The sequence below is a fragment of the Parambassis ranga genome, chromosome 20 (assembly GCF_900634625.1).
Source record: "Parambassis ranga chromosome 20, fParRan2.1, whole genome shotgun sequence".
Taxonomy (NCBI): domain Eukaryota; kingdom Metazoa; phylum Chordata; class Actinopteri; family Ambassidae; genus Parambassis; species Parambassis ranga.
Genome location: NC_041040.1, coordinates 14,937,176 through 14,953,591, shown reverse-complemented (window position 1 = coordinate 14,953,591; position 16,416 = coordinate 14,937,176). Strand labels below are relative to the sequence as shown.

The 16,416-nt window shown below is 41.2% G+C and overlaps 2 protein-coding genes across 2 annotated transcripts in view; both read right to left on the bottom strand.

Moving 5' to 3' along the window:
* gli3 (GLI family zinc finger 3) overlaps positions 1 to 1,943 on the bottom strand; it is an 84,274-nt gene extending 82,331 nt beyond the window's left edge. Inside the window, exon 1 of the mRNA XM_028433213.1 lies at positions 1,534 to 1,943. The gene's annotated coding sequence lies outside the window, so the exon portion shown is untranslated. The remainder of the gene's footprint in view (positions 1 to 1,533) is intronic.
* Positions 1,944 to 12,587: 10,644 nt separating this feature from the next.
* Positions 12,588 to 15,072, bottom strand: LOC114453629 (C-C chemokine receptor type 9-like). Its single transcript, XM_028433585.1, has 3 exons — positions 14,936 to 15,072; positions 14,764 to 14,837; positions 12,588 to 13,940 (listed from the first exon to the last, which is right to left on the bottom strand). Exons 1-3 carry the CDS (start codon positions 14,937 to 14,939, stop codon positions 12,888 to 12,890), a joined length of 1,131 nt encoding a protein of 376 aa, XP_028289386.1. The 5' UTR covers positions 14,940 to 15,072; the 3' UTR covers positions 12,588 to 12,887.
* Positions 15,073 to 16,416: the final 1,344 nt, after the last annotated feature.

Here is a 16,416-nt window from a genome sequence, read left to right as displayed (position 1 = left end):
TGAGGCCCTGTGAATGTTATTTTGTTATTTCAAATAAAACAGAGGAAATATTAAATGACAGTTTATGTGACAGTCTCTTTTTTTATTTTATTGGACAAATGTAACTGTAAAAAGAAAAAAAAAGAAACTTTGCTCAGAGCCAAACCCACAGCCAGAATAAATGATGGGACGACTTCATAAAAACAGCCAAGAGGAGATTTTTATCTGTGTTCAAACATCTTATTTTGATGGTGTGTTCAGTCTCAAGGCAGCCAAACCTCCGTTAATAATTTGCCATGTGTCAAAAAAAAGGAGGATTTGAGCTATACACCGCATGGCTGAGCACCTCGGACCCTGGTCGTCTGTATGAAACCCGAGAGCAGACAAGCAGATAAAATGTGGAACAGCTGGCGAGGACAGGAGGGAAACTTTCAAACAAATATCTGCACATGTGGAGGCTCGAGGGGGGGACGTTTCATGTCCAGGCCTCCCAAAAATCAACACACACACACTTCTTTTTTCTTCCTACACGCTGCAAAAACTCAGCTGAGAGGCTGTTGATTTTTTTTTCTAATCATACTGAATTGTAGTGAAATTACACTATTTTTCATTTTTGTCTGGAAGCCCCCATAAAACGCCCCCACATGGTCCCCTGCAGGGCCACAGACCCCACTGTAATGGGCTTAAATTTCTCCCAGCACATGCTCCCTTTTACTTTCCTTTTCTTGAAGCACATTAAATGTTTTCAATTGTCAGCAGCATTGATGATAATCTGCTAGTTGTAGAACAGTCACAAAAACAGTTAAAAAAATCAGATTATAACTCTACAAATTAAAGAAATATATATATATATTTGTTAACAAATATTTCTCCTTAAATTTTATATCCTAATTTAAAATAGAAGGTGAAAAGGCCACAGGTTTTCGTGGGTATTGAACAGTGTGTGCATCCCATCAGGATAAATCAAACACACTCTGAAATATGATCACACATAAATATGCATGCCCCCCCCCCCTTTCCACTCCACATCCCCACGCGTGTTTCTTGCGGTAAAGCTCCAATAAAAGTTTCACGTTCACAGAAGAAGTTGATGAAACTTTCATCAGAGTGTTTTTCTCTCTTCTGTAACACATCAAACGTGAAAAAATACACACGCTTCTCAGTTAATGCTAAACTTTATGCTTCACTTCAGACTGGGTTAAAAATGCACATCTGCCTGTTGGAGACTTGTTCACTGTGCCATCCGGGGGTTTATTTAACAACCAACACTTATTTCACACAGAATAAATCACACACACACGCACACACGCACACGGGCCAAGTGGAACACGTTTCCACTCTCCGTGTGTTTTTCCACGCTTCCACACCAGCAGTTACTCCACTCCAGGTCTACATCTAAACTTGTGTGAAATCCCGTCGTTTTGAAATATGAAACCTCTGCTGCTGCCGCCTGGCTCCGTCTGAACTGGCTTTCTAAAACTTTTTTTTGCACAGATGAAGCGCAACAATATCCACAAAGTGTGTTTCGCGTGAAAGTGTGCGCAGATTACTTACTTCTTCCTGGATGATTCCTCCTAATTGTTGCCTTTATATTAGAATCAAAACGTGGCTCTTCTTTCTTCTGCTGCTCTTCCTAACTTGCAGATGTGCCTCTGGAGTTGCCTGGTGGGACTTTTTTGTGTTTTTTTTTTTTTTTTTTTTTTTTTTTTTTACGCTGCAACTCCAACTCCAGAACGACGCTGCCAGAGTTTTTCCTCTTGACTGTCTTTCTCCTCCTTCTCACAGTTTGGTGTGTTGAAGCACCGCCGGGCTAACACCATCAGCCTGCCGATAATATCTGCCGATAGCAGACCACAGATGTGCGTAAAAGCAACATAAGCGTCAGAGAAGCGCATGGAGAGTTGTTATTACATTTAGTGCGTTTTTTCGAGGAGAAGAGAGAGGGCGAAGTGTGGGACTCCAGCTGCTCCTTCCCTCGCTTGACTCCTCCCTTCGGATTGCTCCCTCCTTTTCTCGCTGCCTCCCTCCTTTTTGATTTTGTGTACCCCCTTTTCTCTTTTTCTTTCTTTCTTTCTTTCTTTCTTTCTTTCTTTTTCCTGTTATTTATAAGGAAGTCATCATATTGTAGCATTTAGTATTTAAATAAGTGGAAATAGATCCAGATCCAGGTTAAGTATTAACTGCTTCATAATTCCACATTTTAAACTACTTTTATTTGGCTATAAAGGTTTAAATAAGCACATTTTAGCCACTTTGCATCATATTAGGCACAGCTCACAGCTGCCAGTCACTTCTCACTAAAGTCTAAAGACATAAAGTTGACATCAAACATGAAACATTGCATAAATAATATTCAAAATATATTTTAAATATATCATTTGTATTTCGGACCCTCTCTTTAAACAGTCCCCGAAGGCTCAGCCTTCAGAGTGATACCTGAAGCCGAAGGAAAGCCCCTCCTGTAGGGTTAGGTGTGATCAATATACATAATCAATATACAGGGAAATTATGTGGTAAGAGAGGTCTTTAGGGTGCAGTTTCAATCAATGAAGAGGTGGGAGTTTGGGAAGGAGAATCGCCCGTTAATCGGCAGGATTTGAATGTGTGTGTGTGTGGCCGAGAGGTCAAGTCCATCAAGACACCGTTAAGTCTATTTATCCTGTAACGCACATCCAATCAGCTCAGCATGTGGCGAATGAAGAAATCCACATCATGTGTCTATACGGGATGTTTTATGATCCTGATTATGCTGATAAAGTCAAGCATTGACTAATTACCGCCCCGATCAATCAGAGCCTGAGATCGCCTGTCACAACTGTCAACATCTTTGTCATCATTAAGAGTCTTTGATTTTGACTTTGTCGCAGTGTGAAGATGGATTCTGCATGTCAAAGTTGCTGCAAGTTGACAAAACCACAAACTATAATGAGTGTGTTTGTTTAAAAGTTGGAGTGTGTCTGGAGTCGACAGTCTCAGGATCAGTAGTAGATCAGTAGTATCTGCAGATACACAGTTTTCATCTGCTGTAAATGGAGAGAAAATAATCATTTAAATGTTTGCGCCCGTGATGACAGGAAATCAGGCGGAGACAGTCAAAGGTGCTCTGTAAGACAGCAGTAATTCTCCTGTCAGTTTGTCAGGCTGTGCTCATCTGGCCTGGACTACACAGAGATAAAGTCCTTGTTATGAATCTCTCAAAGAGAATCCAAGGAACGTGGTAGCGGAGGTGGTGGGGAGGGGGCCGGTGGTGGAAGGTGGGGAAGAACAAGAGGGTAAAGGAGGAGGGAGGAGGTGCACATGGGCATCAGTAGGGTTAGCGGCTCCCGAAAGTATTTCATCAAAGAGGGCCAGGATCCTGGGGATTGAGATTCTGCCTGGAGGCAAGTAACCAATGGTCTCCCAAGAACATATTCCAAAGTAGGACTCGCAGAGCCAAAGCACACATCAAAAGCACCTCTGTAGCCAAAGCGATTCTGGAGGAGAAAGAAAGGGGTTCAGGTCCCTTCTTGGCCCCCTTTAAGCCCCAGATCTCACCCCAATTAAGAAGGAACTACTGTTTGTTCCAGACCCTGAGATCTGCAGACAGGGAGGTGCACTCACTAAGGCAGACACACACACACACGATAACCAGTCGTGCACATATTGTCACTTTTTCTCACACGGCAGCCAAGAATGTTGAAGAAACATTCTGCTTAATTTCCCAAGAAATGGCCGACTGACAGTGTGCTTCCAGCCTCAGATGATCTCACTGAAATACAATGTGCTGCTGCTCAGTTTGTCCACCTATGTTATACGAGTAACAGTAAATCAATACTTGGCAGAGTGTTGTGTAGGCATTTGGATTTTTGCCTTTAATTCTTCGCCGCTGGACAGATGTCACTGTGAAATGGATACAGCAGAATGAGCATATTATATCCACACAGATGTGACGGCTAGAAACGCACTGGCTGCATGAAACAGACTCGAGCTCAGGGCAGGAAGGCCTTTTTTTATTACAAATACTGACGTGTTTTCAACCATACAGTAAAGAAAAAAGCTCCACGACAAGTGAAAGTCTTCTGTTTACTTTCCTTTTACATTTTAAACCTTTACTAATAAATGTTTCTTATTGATTATTTTATTCTGTTTCCAAAATAAAAGCCAAATAAAACATATTTCCCCTGCTGTGAACACTACAAACTAAATGCCTTTCAGTCTAGCTGGGTTGTGTTGGAAGCATAAAAATCTGAGTATCTAAATGTACTGCAGCTGTATGGCCAGGTTCAACTCAAGCACCTTTTACACTGGGACAAAAAAACCCACTAACAAGCAGGCTTTAGTGTGAAAGGGAACAATCTGCATTCACCTGCAGGTCAGATGATTTCAGCTTGTTTTTGAGTGTTGCTCAGCTTCAGCTTAGGTTTAGTTCCTGTTTGCTCCTTCCTGCCGCACGTCTGTGTGTACGTTAACAGATGCTTTACCATCTCACATGGACAACTGTAACAATATCAGCTAGGTCACATGACGGCAGGATTCACAGGCATGTATTGGACATCACCTCAGCAACATGGTCACTGGCCTTTTTTCTAACCCTTTTTATGACATAACAGAAGCAGAGAGAATTTAGTTTCGGTAAATTTTAGTCTGGATCCTTTTTTATCAGTTTATTTAAAAAGTTTTTCTTCTGAGGAGAAGAAAATGTTTGTTTTATAACATAAAATGAAATAAATATGTGAAATAATACCTAAAATCAGCCATTTAGAAGCTCTGGAGTTTCAATGACACTGAAGTAAAATCTAAGGTCAAGTAAGTCGGGGGTTGCTTGTCGTTCCTCCCTGTTTCCTCTCTGTATCCACATTGTCACATGCTAATAAAGACCCTAATGGATTTAGCCGGTGTTTGTTTTCCCTATAGACTGAGAGTGTGTCGAACCACAGACGACTGCAGTGACCTGACATTGGCTCTGTTTGCCAGGGATTTGGGGCCAAACAAACACGCCACAAAGGAGACCTTCGGCAGACTCTAATCTACTGTCAGGAGTGTCTTATCCATCCTTCAAAAACTCTCCCTCCACCTCGCCACTCTCCACTCTCACATGCAGTGTACCTGCACACTCTCGTAAGATCACAGCACTCCTCTCCTCCTCCTCCTCCTCCTCCTCCTCCTCCTCCTCCCAGCATCCCTCCTCCTCCCCTCCTGCCGGAGGTATCGGGTGGCTTGAGTGGGCCATTAGTGTGAATGACTGATAAGACTCTCAGCCCCAAAATAATCAGAGAAAAAAAGGATATTTGCAGTTATTTTGAATCAGTCAGAAATAATAAACGCAACACTATATCCACTTGGGCTACTTAAGCAATTTCCCCATGATAACATCCCGTGGGGATTTCATGTGGATTCCAAATGACGACATAATAAAACCACGTCGCCCGCACCCCCTTATCAGACTGGATTAAAAGGGAATAATGAAACAGAGAGGGTTTTGAGCCTTGTGTGGTATGAATATGATTATCTAATGGACTCCAATGGAAAGGCATGTTAATTCGACTTTAACGCGAGACCTTTCCCAGACTATCTCCTGCCCCTGGCTCCTCCTAAGAGCCCTCCTCCCTCCCCCACTCGACCCGTTTCTCTGCCTCTTTCTCCTCTTTCCTTTAAGTTGAAATAATCGTTCGGCTTTTTCCACAGAAGTCATTATACCCGCCGTCTATCTGTGCATGAACGTGAGCATGGGAGAGTGATAAATCCTCCCTCGTTTTTCACACTCCTCTCCGGTCTGATTGGACTGTGTTGGCCTCTTAACTTTCAGACAAAAGCACTCAAGGCAATTTATCAATATTCAGATTTTTTTTTTTTAGTGTGGAGATGATTGTTTCTTGAAGAATGTGGGTCACTTTCATACAAACTTCAATCAAACTTTCTGAGCACCCAGCTGAATGAATATTACATGGTGTGTACTAGTATTAAAAAGCCCTTAGTATTTGGACACTGGACATGCAGTGTGGGTAGGAAACAGAGGAAACACACACACATGTTTATATGTCATATCTGAATACATTCACAAAAAACCTTCCTAGCCTAATAACATGGACTAATACTGCAGCAAAACACTATCTTGAGTCAATACTGCCATCAAATTTATGAAGCTAGCATTATGTTGTACAACACCTGATCCTGGCTAAGCCTTACTTGCTTGCTAATGTCATCAAGAGTAAAATATGAGCTTTCCATTATAACTAAAATCATCATCAATAAATAAAAGTATAAAGCACAATTTTGATTTGAGGGTTAGAATAAAAACACCATTATACTGTATAAAGTGTAGGGGAATCAACATGACTAACAATAAGACATGGAATGTAAAGTAAGGGTTAATACAAGGTAAGCATTTAAAGCCCTTACTCCTTTGTTGTCCAAAGGCAAACAATTACCCATCCAACACCAAATAAAGATTTAAGTTGTGCAGGCTCTGCTGTCAAGATGTCAGACACCTATCACCCCTGTATGTTTTTTGCAATGAGTTCTGACTGATTAAACGCACCTTTTCTTTTGATCAGTTAAAAAAAAAAAAAAAGTCCCTGGCCGATCGAGACCCAGAGTGGGGGGTCATCATTAGGCCCATTAGGGCCCATAACACTCCTTGAGCCTCATAGTCAAGTTCATTCTCATCTAGCCAGGCACGAAGCAGTATTGTGTATCAGCGCACACATCCTGAGAGCAGACTGAGCTCCCACAGGACACAGTTAAAAAAAAGCATCAATATTTCATCAAACTACTCTCTCTTTCTGGTCCAGATCAAAGCTTCGACTCCCACAGTCCTACAGGTAGAGATGGCTCTTTTGTTTTTGCTCCTCAGGTAGAGCAGCAGTCAGACTCTGTTCGCTTTTGGAAAGCTTGCAACGCTCAGCCCATCCATCTCACAGCTTACTGCCTCGCTTTCTGAACAGGAGGTAAAAGGAAGGGTAGAGACTGTGAGGGTGAAAACATGTTCCAGAGATGTCCAGAGATTGAACTCCTTGGCCTTGTGGTGCTGTATTATTTCCTGTTTTTTTTTTGCTACAGCTTTGCCCATACTGAGACTAATCGTAGAAACAACGGTGCTGTAATTCGGCCTAAAAAAATGTGTGTTGCAAACTTTATTCTTACATCAATGTGTAAAACGCTGTTTGTTGCATCATTTGATTGGACCTTTTACGAAACCTATCACGGCGAGAAAGGTCAAGGTAAAGTTAGGAATGCTGGTATTTTTTTTATCATCCTTGGCATGAGTAATAATCAAAAAGTATGTATTACAGTATGTAAACAATGAAACCACAATACAAACAAAACAACAAATACACACGCTGTAACAAAAAGGTAATAATAATTACCTAATAATAATAAGTAATATATAAGAGGCAATCACTAAAGAAATGTGCTGAGGGCTAACAGAAGTAGCAGCAGCGTATGCTAATTTTTGTGCCAAAAGACATTAAAAAAACAAAGCGAGTGTGTGTGAAGACCTAGCATCAACTAGCGTTAGCGAGTTAGCAAGAGAAAAATTACCTTGAGAGATGGTGGAGACCCAAAACAGAGCCAAAGAAGTACACACAATTCCAAATAAATGCTAAGATGTATACCTGCAAAGTATACATGCCTCAGATTATCAGATTAATTATGTCAAAGTTAGTCTCACTGGTTTCTCTGCTGCCCCCAAGCGGTCAAAGTTGGTCATAGTAGATTTAACAAAGCAAAATACAAACTGTAATGTCAAGGGGTTGCCGTGAGTTCCCCAAAACAACCCACCCTCACTGTGTCAGGTGTTCAGGCAGATGTAAGCATTCAACATGTCCTCCCTGCATCTGTTACATCTTTCACATGATGGAGGGCGACCTTTACTCCAGACCAACGGCACAATAGCTGAACAACAAAAACATATTTTCTTAAATCTAATATTACACAAAAATATTCATTCACATTAAATATGATAAACATTGATTCAAATATTGTTATCTCATCATCATCATTTTTTCAACATGCACATTCAAAGGTCTTCCAGACACAGTTTGCCTTAATACGTGTCATGTACATTTTATGATTGAGGTGCAAAGTTTTTAACAGACATTTGAATATGAAAAAATGTCATCAACAAAACATACAAAACAATACAGATAACATGAGTACAGGCATTTTATGACACTTTCTTTTCAAGAATATATATAATATGTCACAAACTGTCATTAGGGTGGTCTCAATATTTATTTAAAAAGCAACTATGTGTGTTGCAATAATTGGACTAAGATTGTTCATCTTGAGCTAAAAAATGAGAGAAAAAGACAAATTTAATATAAAAAAAAATATTTCTAGCTAATGGTCTATATAATATTAGTAGTCTGTTATACTTGTATAAAACACAATCTTACAAAATCTCACAAATTTAATCATAATAAAAGGAAATATTTTTATGATTATCTAAGTTAATTCTTCTGTTAATCAGATGTATAGATAAAAAGCTGAAGGAAGTAAACCGTTATTAAACGCTCCATGTGGTGTCATTGTAAAGACGGGATGTTTTCTCTTATAATACGCCTGTTTGTGCTTCACATGCTTGCATTTTTCACACTGGTGTGTACACCCCCTGCATCAGACGTGGTTTTCTGTGGTCCCTCGTTCTCCTCCTCCTCCTCCTCTTCCTCATCTTCCTCTCATCATCAGCGTCAATCTGTGGCTGTCACTCGGAGCCGGACAGTGACTAACGACACTCCCAGTCAGTCAAACACTTATCACCACACAGGTAACACACAGGCCTGGAAATGACTGACATGAAATGGAAACGTCTCTCATTCTCTGGGCCCGGGAGCTGAAGTGAAATATTAGCTGTGGGAGAGATGGGGGATGATAAGAGGCTCCCTGTTTGGGCTGGAATTGTGGAGGTCCAAGTTCTATTACATTTCTTTTTGCGGAGACGAGTGCTATGAAGACGCTGTTGGCTTGGATTAAGGATGTCTTTCCCTTTTCTTTTCCTTTGCATCATTTTCACTGTTATCATGCTTTGAATGAAACAATGACCCAAACTTCCACGATGAGCTTTGGCAGTAAATGGTGCTCAGAGCCGGCAGGTCACGCCTAACACATAAGCCATCGTCCCTGCAGGCCTTCTGTTGTCCACAAGAACCGCAGGCCAGCTGAAACCAGACTGCAGCCTGCTCAATGTCAGTGGGTCACATATGCTCGCTCTGTCTCTCCTATTACTCATGGACTCCAACACGTCCTCCTGTTTTTCTTTCTCTCACACATCACCACACACACACACACACACAATTCCCCCTGTGCAGAAAGATGGATGGGATGCTCCCAAACCACAGGTGCTGCTCTACTTGTGGGTCTTTTGCATTCTTCACTACGCAGCTCAGACCTGCTCACTCTTTACTTTTTGCTGTATTACCGAGTGGCGGTTACCACCATACTCCAGGGCCGCGGTGTAATGAGGAACGTGGAATATTTGTCAATCAATCAGCCTGCCTATTAGCAGTTTGTTAGAAAGGAAACTGATTGAGACAAAATTCAGGAACTTCACTTTCAAAGCTGCCCCACTAAGGTTTAGCCTTCCAATCCGATCCGCCACCAGATGGGGTTAGTTTCATTTCCAACTTTTGTGTTTACTGGTAACCCAAACCCTAGGCTCCCTCACTCTGCTGTGCTAAGTACACCACCCTGTGGCTGAAACGACCAACAGCGGTTTAAACTGTACAGTGTGGTCCACTTAAAGGAAGTGGACAAAGAAGCATACAGCAATATAAAGTGGTGATTTCTATTCTCCTGCATTCACCAAGGATCTCATGGAGATACAGTTTGATGTGTGTAAACACATGGTTGTGTTTAAAAGAAAAACAAAGCACAAGTTTTGTGCTTTTGGAGAAAACAGACATTTTAGACACTTAATCTTGACTTGGTGAGTTTGTCACCACTATCAAACATATTGAAGGTGTTTGATATGTTAAACACATATATTATGCAATAATGCATTGGTCTTATATTGCGCTTTTCTCAGGCACTCAAAGCGCTTACATTGAGATGCATTATTCATTTACACCACATTCACACAGTGGCAGTGGTAAGCTACCAGTGGTGGCAGACTGACAGAGAGACGTGCCAAGGTGCACGCCCTCTGACCACCGCCGATTCATTCATATGCATTCATACACCAGTGGGTACGGGTAAAGTGCCTTGCCCAAGGACTAGGGAGGAGCCGAACCGCCGACTTTCCGGTTATTGGACAACCCTGTCCAATTGTCATTGGACAACTGCTCTACCACTGAGCCACTGCTGGACACTTACAATCCAAATATTTATGTAGAACTAGTGTATATGTAACAGTCACAAAAGACATTTTTGATACTTTGAATAAACTTTCCTTGAGGTAAATAGATTTTTTATGCACTCTAACAAGTACTTTGAAATGACCTCAGCACCCCTTGGACAACTGGTTTCTGATCAACTACTGACCTACTAAACTCTGTTGTAACAAGTTCATCATAGTATGCTAGCTATATGATAAAAAACTATGGATAACAGTTGCATTTTTTGGAAGTTTCAGTGAGAAAATCATCAATGTCTGACCTGTAAACATTAGTGAACTTGTGAACTACATAGATCTATAATGACAGAAAACACTATCAAATGACTAGTAGACTCTGTGCAGACTCATATAATAGAAGTTGTAAAGATGTGTGCAGAACACTATGGGCTGGATGAAAAACATTATTGACATATTAATTGATATTCGTGTCATGTAAAGGATATGAGTTCTTGCATCAAAACAAAACAAAAAAAATACAGTTCTCCATTTATTTCAACCACCAAGGCTTCCAAGGACATCAGATGTGACACTACCTCTGTGTTATTTTCATACTGACTGGTATTCACATACGAACCACATTTTCATCTTCTTACAGTAATAGCTATGAAAATGCGTATTAGTATTACATCTATTTTGCAATAGGGTATGACACATATTGGTTGTTTCCCCTTTTTAAACAGGAATGAGATGAAGTCCTAAAAACCACATGGGAACAAACCTAAGTGGGCTAGAAAACAGATTCCAAAGTTTATATTACACTGTTTTCAGTTACACATTAATACTACTCTTGTCCTACACATCATGTTATGTAACGGAGGACATCAGCGGTAGATAAGCAGGAACATGTTATTTTCTAGACTAATGGTTTCCTGTTGTGAGAGAAAGGAAGAAAAAAAAATAAAAAGAACATGTCTGTGGTCTCACCTGAATTCAGCAGGTAGGCAGCCGTTTGTTTGAGGGCCGACCTCAGTGACCACAATAACACCCCCGGCTTTGTTTTCTCGTGCTAACATGTGCCTTGTGATATTTCTTTTCTCTCTGCCATCTGTCTCTTCTTGTTGTTTTGCGTGTGGCAAGTACAGATGTGGCACTTAGTTAAGATGGAATCTATTTTTTTTTCCCAATCTAAGATGCCACACGACATGACACAATGCAACACAACACGACTGTAAAGTACAAACTGTACAAGAAAAAATAGATGGAACAAACCTGCAGTTACTTTCAAGCCGAGGTGGAAATACCAAAACTTGCAGTTACACAACTGGCCACCTAAGACTTGCTCTAAAAGTCAATTTTCCTAAACTCTTACGTTAAAATGTCCAGTTCTAAAGCATAATTAACCAATTGTAAAGCCAGACCAAGTGCAAAACTACTCACCAGGAGGCTCACGACAGATAGAGTTCCTCCATGTTTTTAACTGTGGACAGAAAACCTAAATGAATCCTGTTGAATTCATAATTCAGGCGGCAAACCTGAATTGATTATCACTTATTTTGTGGATCTACACAGTGGGGTAGATTTATTCCAACAGATTTTGCATAGTTAGAGCCCTTTAAATGTGATCATTGCTCATTTATGTGTAAATATTGTATATATAATAACTTGCATGTCTTTCAATCAACCAGGAGAAACCAGGATTATGCCAAAATCTAATTTTAGCTTTAAATCTTTTGTCTATAAACTGTAATCTCAGATTCATATCAGATTGACACCTGCGGTTTCTGTTTGAAGGTGTCATCAGACTGTATGCATGCAACTCAGAGCTCATCGCCTGCCATCAGAGGCCAACAGTCCACTTTTAGACCAGATCTGCACATGTGCAGCACCCATTAGCTACAATGCATTTAAGAATTTAGAGTGCATTGTAGGTCATTTTGAAGTTGGTGAGATAGCGTGCATCAAAGTTGTGTTTTTGAGGCTTTGACACCTGTCTGTCTGTCTGTCATCCGTCTGAGCTACAACTGTTTTGAAGCCAATGTGGGAAACATCTTTCATGCCAGTTTGAATGGGCATCCGTTAGCATTCACAGTGAAACTGCCAAGTCATAGTCAAACTCTGTCACTCAAGGTTCAACCAGTGTCAGCACAGAGGATGGCACAGACTCTCAATAGGATGTCTAGTCATACCAATTAGCCACAAACGTACGTTACTGGTGAAAGCATACAAATACTTTCCCAGATGTAGACTGTTGAATGCATTCATTTAGAGTGTGTGTGTAAAACATGTCCTCTCTGCTGGTGTTTGTGCTGTGAAAGCTGCAGCTTAAGAAACTGCAGTAAATAAATTTAGCACCTGAAAGTCACAAATGTTTTTTTATTCATTTACAGCAGCACACAACATACATGGTGGATCAAATGTTAAAACACAAACAGTAAAAAAAACAGTATTTACAGTAATGTACAGTCTTTTACAGTGTCTCCAGTTTAAACTGTCAGAATGTGAATATAATGATGTAAACTCCAAAGACATGTTTGACTTTTATGGTTGTAAATGTTATCGTTGCTCTGTTAGAAGCAAGTAATGCATTGGTAAAAAAATTGAAAATAATGTTGGCTCAGGTCTCAGGTTTAGGATTTTTATGACAATGGGTCTTTCATATGGACAGAGCAGGGGTAGTATCGGTGTCTGACATAACAGAGGGACGTTTGGGCACTACCTGTACTTTGCTGAGCGCTCCTTGGCTCATACTGCCAGCGCACATCCTCAAGATCCTAAAGAGGTCTTGTCTGAACCGAACTCCGATGAAGACGTACAGCATGGGGTTGAGGCAGGCGTGAGTGAACGCTAGGCTCTTGGCGATCTGTCCAGCTACATCAAAGCGAGTTAGGGTTTCACAATCTGTGATAGTTATGTTCACAGCCTGTGTGGCCTCCACAATCAGGATGCTATTGTAAGGCAGTTGTGAAAGCACAAACACAAACACCACAGCAAAGATGACACGCAGGGCCTTGTGCTTTTCAAAGCTCTTGGCCTGCAGAAGTGTGCGAATGATGACAGAGTAACAGAAGAACATGACGAGTAGAGGAAGACAGAATCCCATGCAAATCTGCAGGGACAGCACCAGGATCTTAGTCCGGTTGTGATCGTTGTCCCAGTAGACAAGTGTGCAGAAGGGTTTTATGTTTTCACTGGTCTTCACCTGGGAAAAGATGCACTCAGGGAGGGCCAGGACAGTGGAGACCAACCAGACAACAAGGCAAGCAAGTTTGCTATAGAAGAGCCTCTTCTTCTTCAGGTTCTGTGCTTTGGTGACTTGAACAATTGCAATGTAGCGGTCCACACTAATGCAAGTGAGCAGAAACATGCTGCTGAAGAAGTTGATCTTATAAACAGCAGACACCATTTTGCATAAACTGTCGCCAAAGTCCCAGCCCTTGATGGCATCAGTGGCCCAGAAAGGGAGCATGCACAGGAAGAGGAGGTCAGCCACAGCCAGGTTTAGCAGGTACACATCGGTCATCGTTTTCAGGCGGTTGCGCACAGTGGTGTAGATCCAGACCACCAACAGGTTGCCCACAGCACCAATGAAGAAGATGATCCAGAAAAGAGGCGGTTCGTACTGGCCACGGAAATCCCTGACAGAACTCCTGTCGCACATGCCTGGTTCTACAGTCCATGATGAGTCGTACTCATAATCAGTTGGGTCCTGCAAACAAGAACAGATCATCGGATGACACAATGAAAGAGAGCGTGCGACAGACAGACAGCCTTTTTTTAACTCCATTTTCATTTCCTGTCATTCTTTTTTTTTCTCTCCCCATGTTACCCAACTCACTGACTGAAGTTGCTGCTTTCATAGCATACAGTAACAAGCGTTTAGTGGGAATACAGTCAGGCTACATCAAACACTGTCTATGACGTACATGGAAACCAGAATGTGCAAAAGAAAAAACTGTCAGGTGCAGGTGTTGTGTCTGTGCAGGAGAAACCACACCACAGCACCGTTTCCTGCTGCTCTCCAACCCAGAGAGGGGTGAGGGGTGGGGGGGTTGAACCATCCTAAGGGGGCTACAGAAAGGGGGCCCGCTACAGAACTTACCCCCCACACCCCACCCCAGAAGAAATTCGCTTAGATGTAGGGCAGAGATAAACGGTGGGGCTTAGGTTTTCACAAACAATGGAACATTTGCTGCTGATACGGCTGCAACTGAGTGTGGCATTTAAAAACACTACAGATGTCTGCTTTAGATAAATATTCTATATTTAGATCGTGAAATAAAAACAATCACAAAACATCACATTAAATGACGTTTTACTGACACATATATGTGGCTGTATTATTAATATTAGTATCTGTTTTATATCCTTACAATTATGTCTTTTCTGACAAAGCTGTACAAATTAAGCTGAGTAAAGCTCACAGTCATACTGCACCAATACTGTCTCTGTCCGCAACAGCAAGCTGTTAAGTATTGTATAAAAGTGACATTCATGTTCATTATGCATTGTTATATCAGGGCAGTACTTACAGCTAAAACACCTTCAGTAGCATTAATCAACCCTGTGGTCACAGCTGTAAGCGCTCCTTCCATATCAGTGGTATCTACAAAGTGCCAGAATAAAATAAAATTAGACAAATCAGAAACATTACAGCAAACAAAAATAATAATCACTTTTGCAGTAGTGAAACAAATGACTTACTCATTCTGTAGGGATGTAGAGTGTGACCACACACAGTCACGGTGCTGTTTCTTTGTGTATGCAGTTCAGAGGTTTAACTAAGCGACTCATCTCCACTCGCTTATATAGTTTCTCTTTGACCACAGAATCACGTGCTGACTGAACAACACGTACTTGTATTTCTTCATTTAGGCACAGCTAACACTGCAGCTAAACATGTGTCAACTTGAAGATTGCGATTCAGTGTGTAACATCAGTTTCAAAGGGAAGCTGTGACATTTTTAAACTTCGTACTCCACTGAACCATGTAGGCATCGGGCTGGGGACCAAACAATACACCCACATTCTCTCCACAGCTGATCAGGTTTTTTATCAAGTCATAGCCCAGTTTTGGCACACTTTGTATACACAGGTGGAGCACTTAACACCACCGATGAGTGACGAATGAAACTGAAAACCGTGAGGTTACATTAAAGTAACAGAGGCAGTCAGTGTTGAGATGCTATGAGCCCCTTTGTTTCAGGCAGTGAGGTAGTAACTAAACCTTCAATGTGCTTTACAGCATCAAGTATGGTTCTGCACTTTTGAGCAGCTTGAAATGTACCCGAGTACACTGAAAAATCACACACTGACTTTTTGATCACTGTGGAGGTCAGCTATCTTCACATGTGCTGCAGGTGGGGATATAAATGAACAGACCCAGGGTAGCTGTTTGCCTCAGTATGCTAAGCTAACAGGCTAAAGATCTATAAAAATGGCACATAGGATTCTACTGTCATTTTTAAACTCGGAGGTTGTTGCCTAGGACTAATTTTCTATTCAGTGAGAGTATAGACTGCATATAAAGATGGATGACATGACGGCTGACCCAAAGTCAAACTAATGTTTTGATAGGATCCGAGCTGGTTTGATTCGAAGATGTTTTTTTTAAATTAATAAAATAAGAGCCAACCATCTTGTAGGTTATGTGTTTATATTTTAAGTTAACATCTGGATGAGGCTGCTTCTTTTCTCAGTTTCTGATCTCTGCTTTGTTTGGGAGGATGATGATGCAGAATGTACCTATATAGTTATGTATTCCTATGAAAACAAGGAGCTGGCTGCCTCTGATTTGTACAATAGCAAACATAATCCCAATGACACATATCTTCCTGTTTCAGTAGCTGCGGAGGAAAAAGAGCCTTCATGTGGCAGGTCCCAAAAAACAACCAACTCATGTCAAGACAGGGAAGTGGAAAGTTCATTGGTATTACCAAGAGTACAGGGAAATTAATTTTCTTTTTTAAACGTCATGTGGTGACTTCTCTGGTACAAAACAAGGCGAAGCAGAAAGTCCCTCTGATACCGAATGTTTCATTCAAATCCAGTAATAGGAGAAACAACCTCATTTTCAGACCTGGTGAATGGTAAATAAAGGAATAAAATATATTCTGTCCAAAGACAAGAACCTGAAAATCATTCGGTATTGTTGGCGTGCTCCACTGGCAGGTGTCTAACTCTTG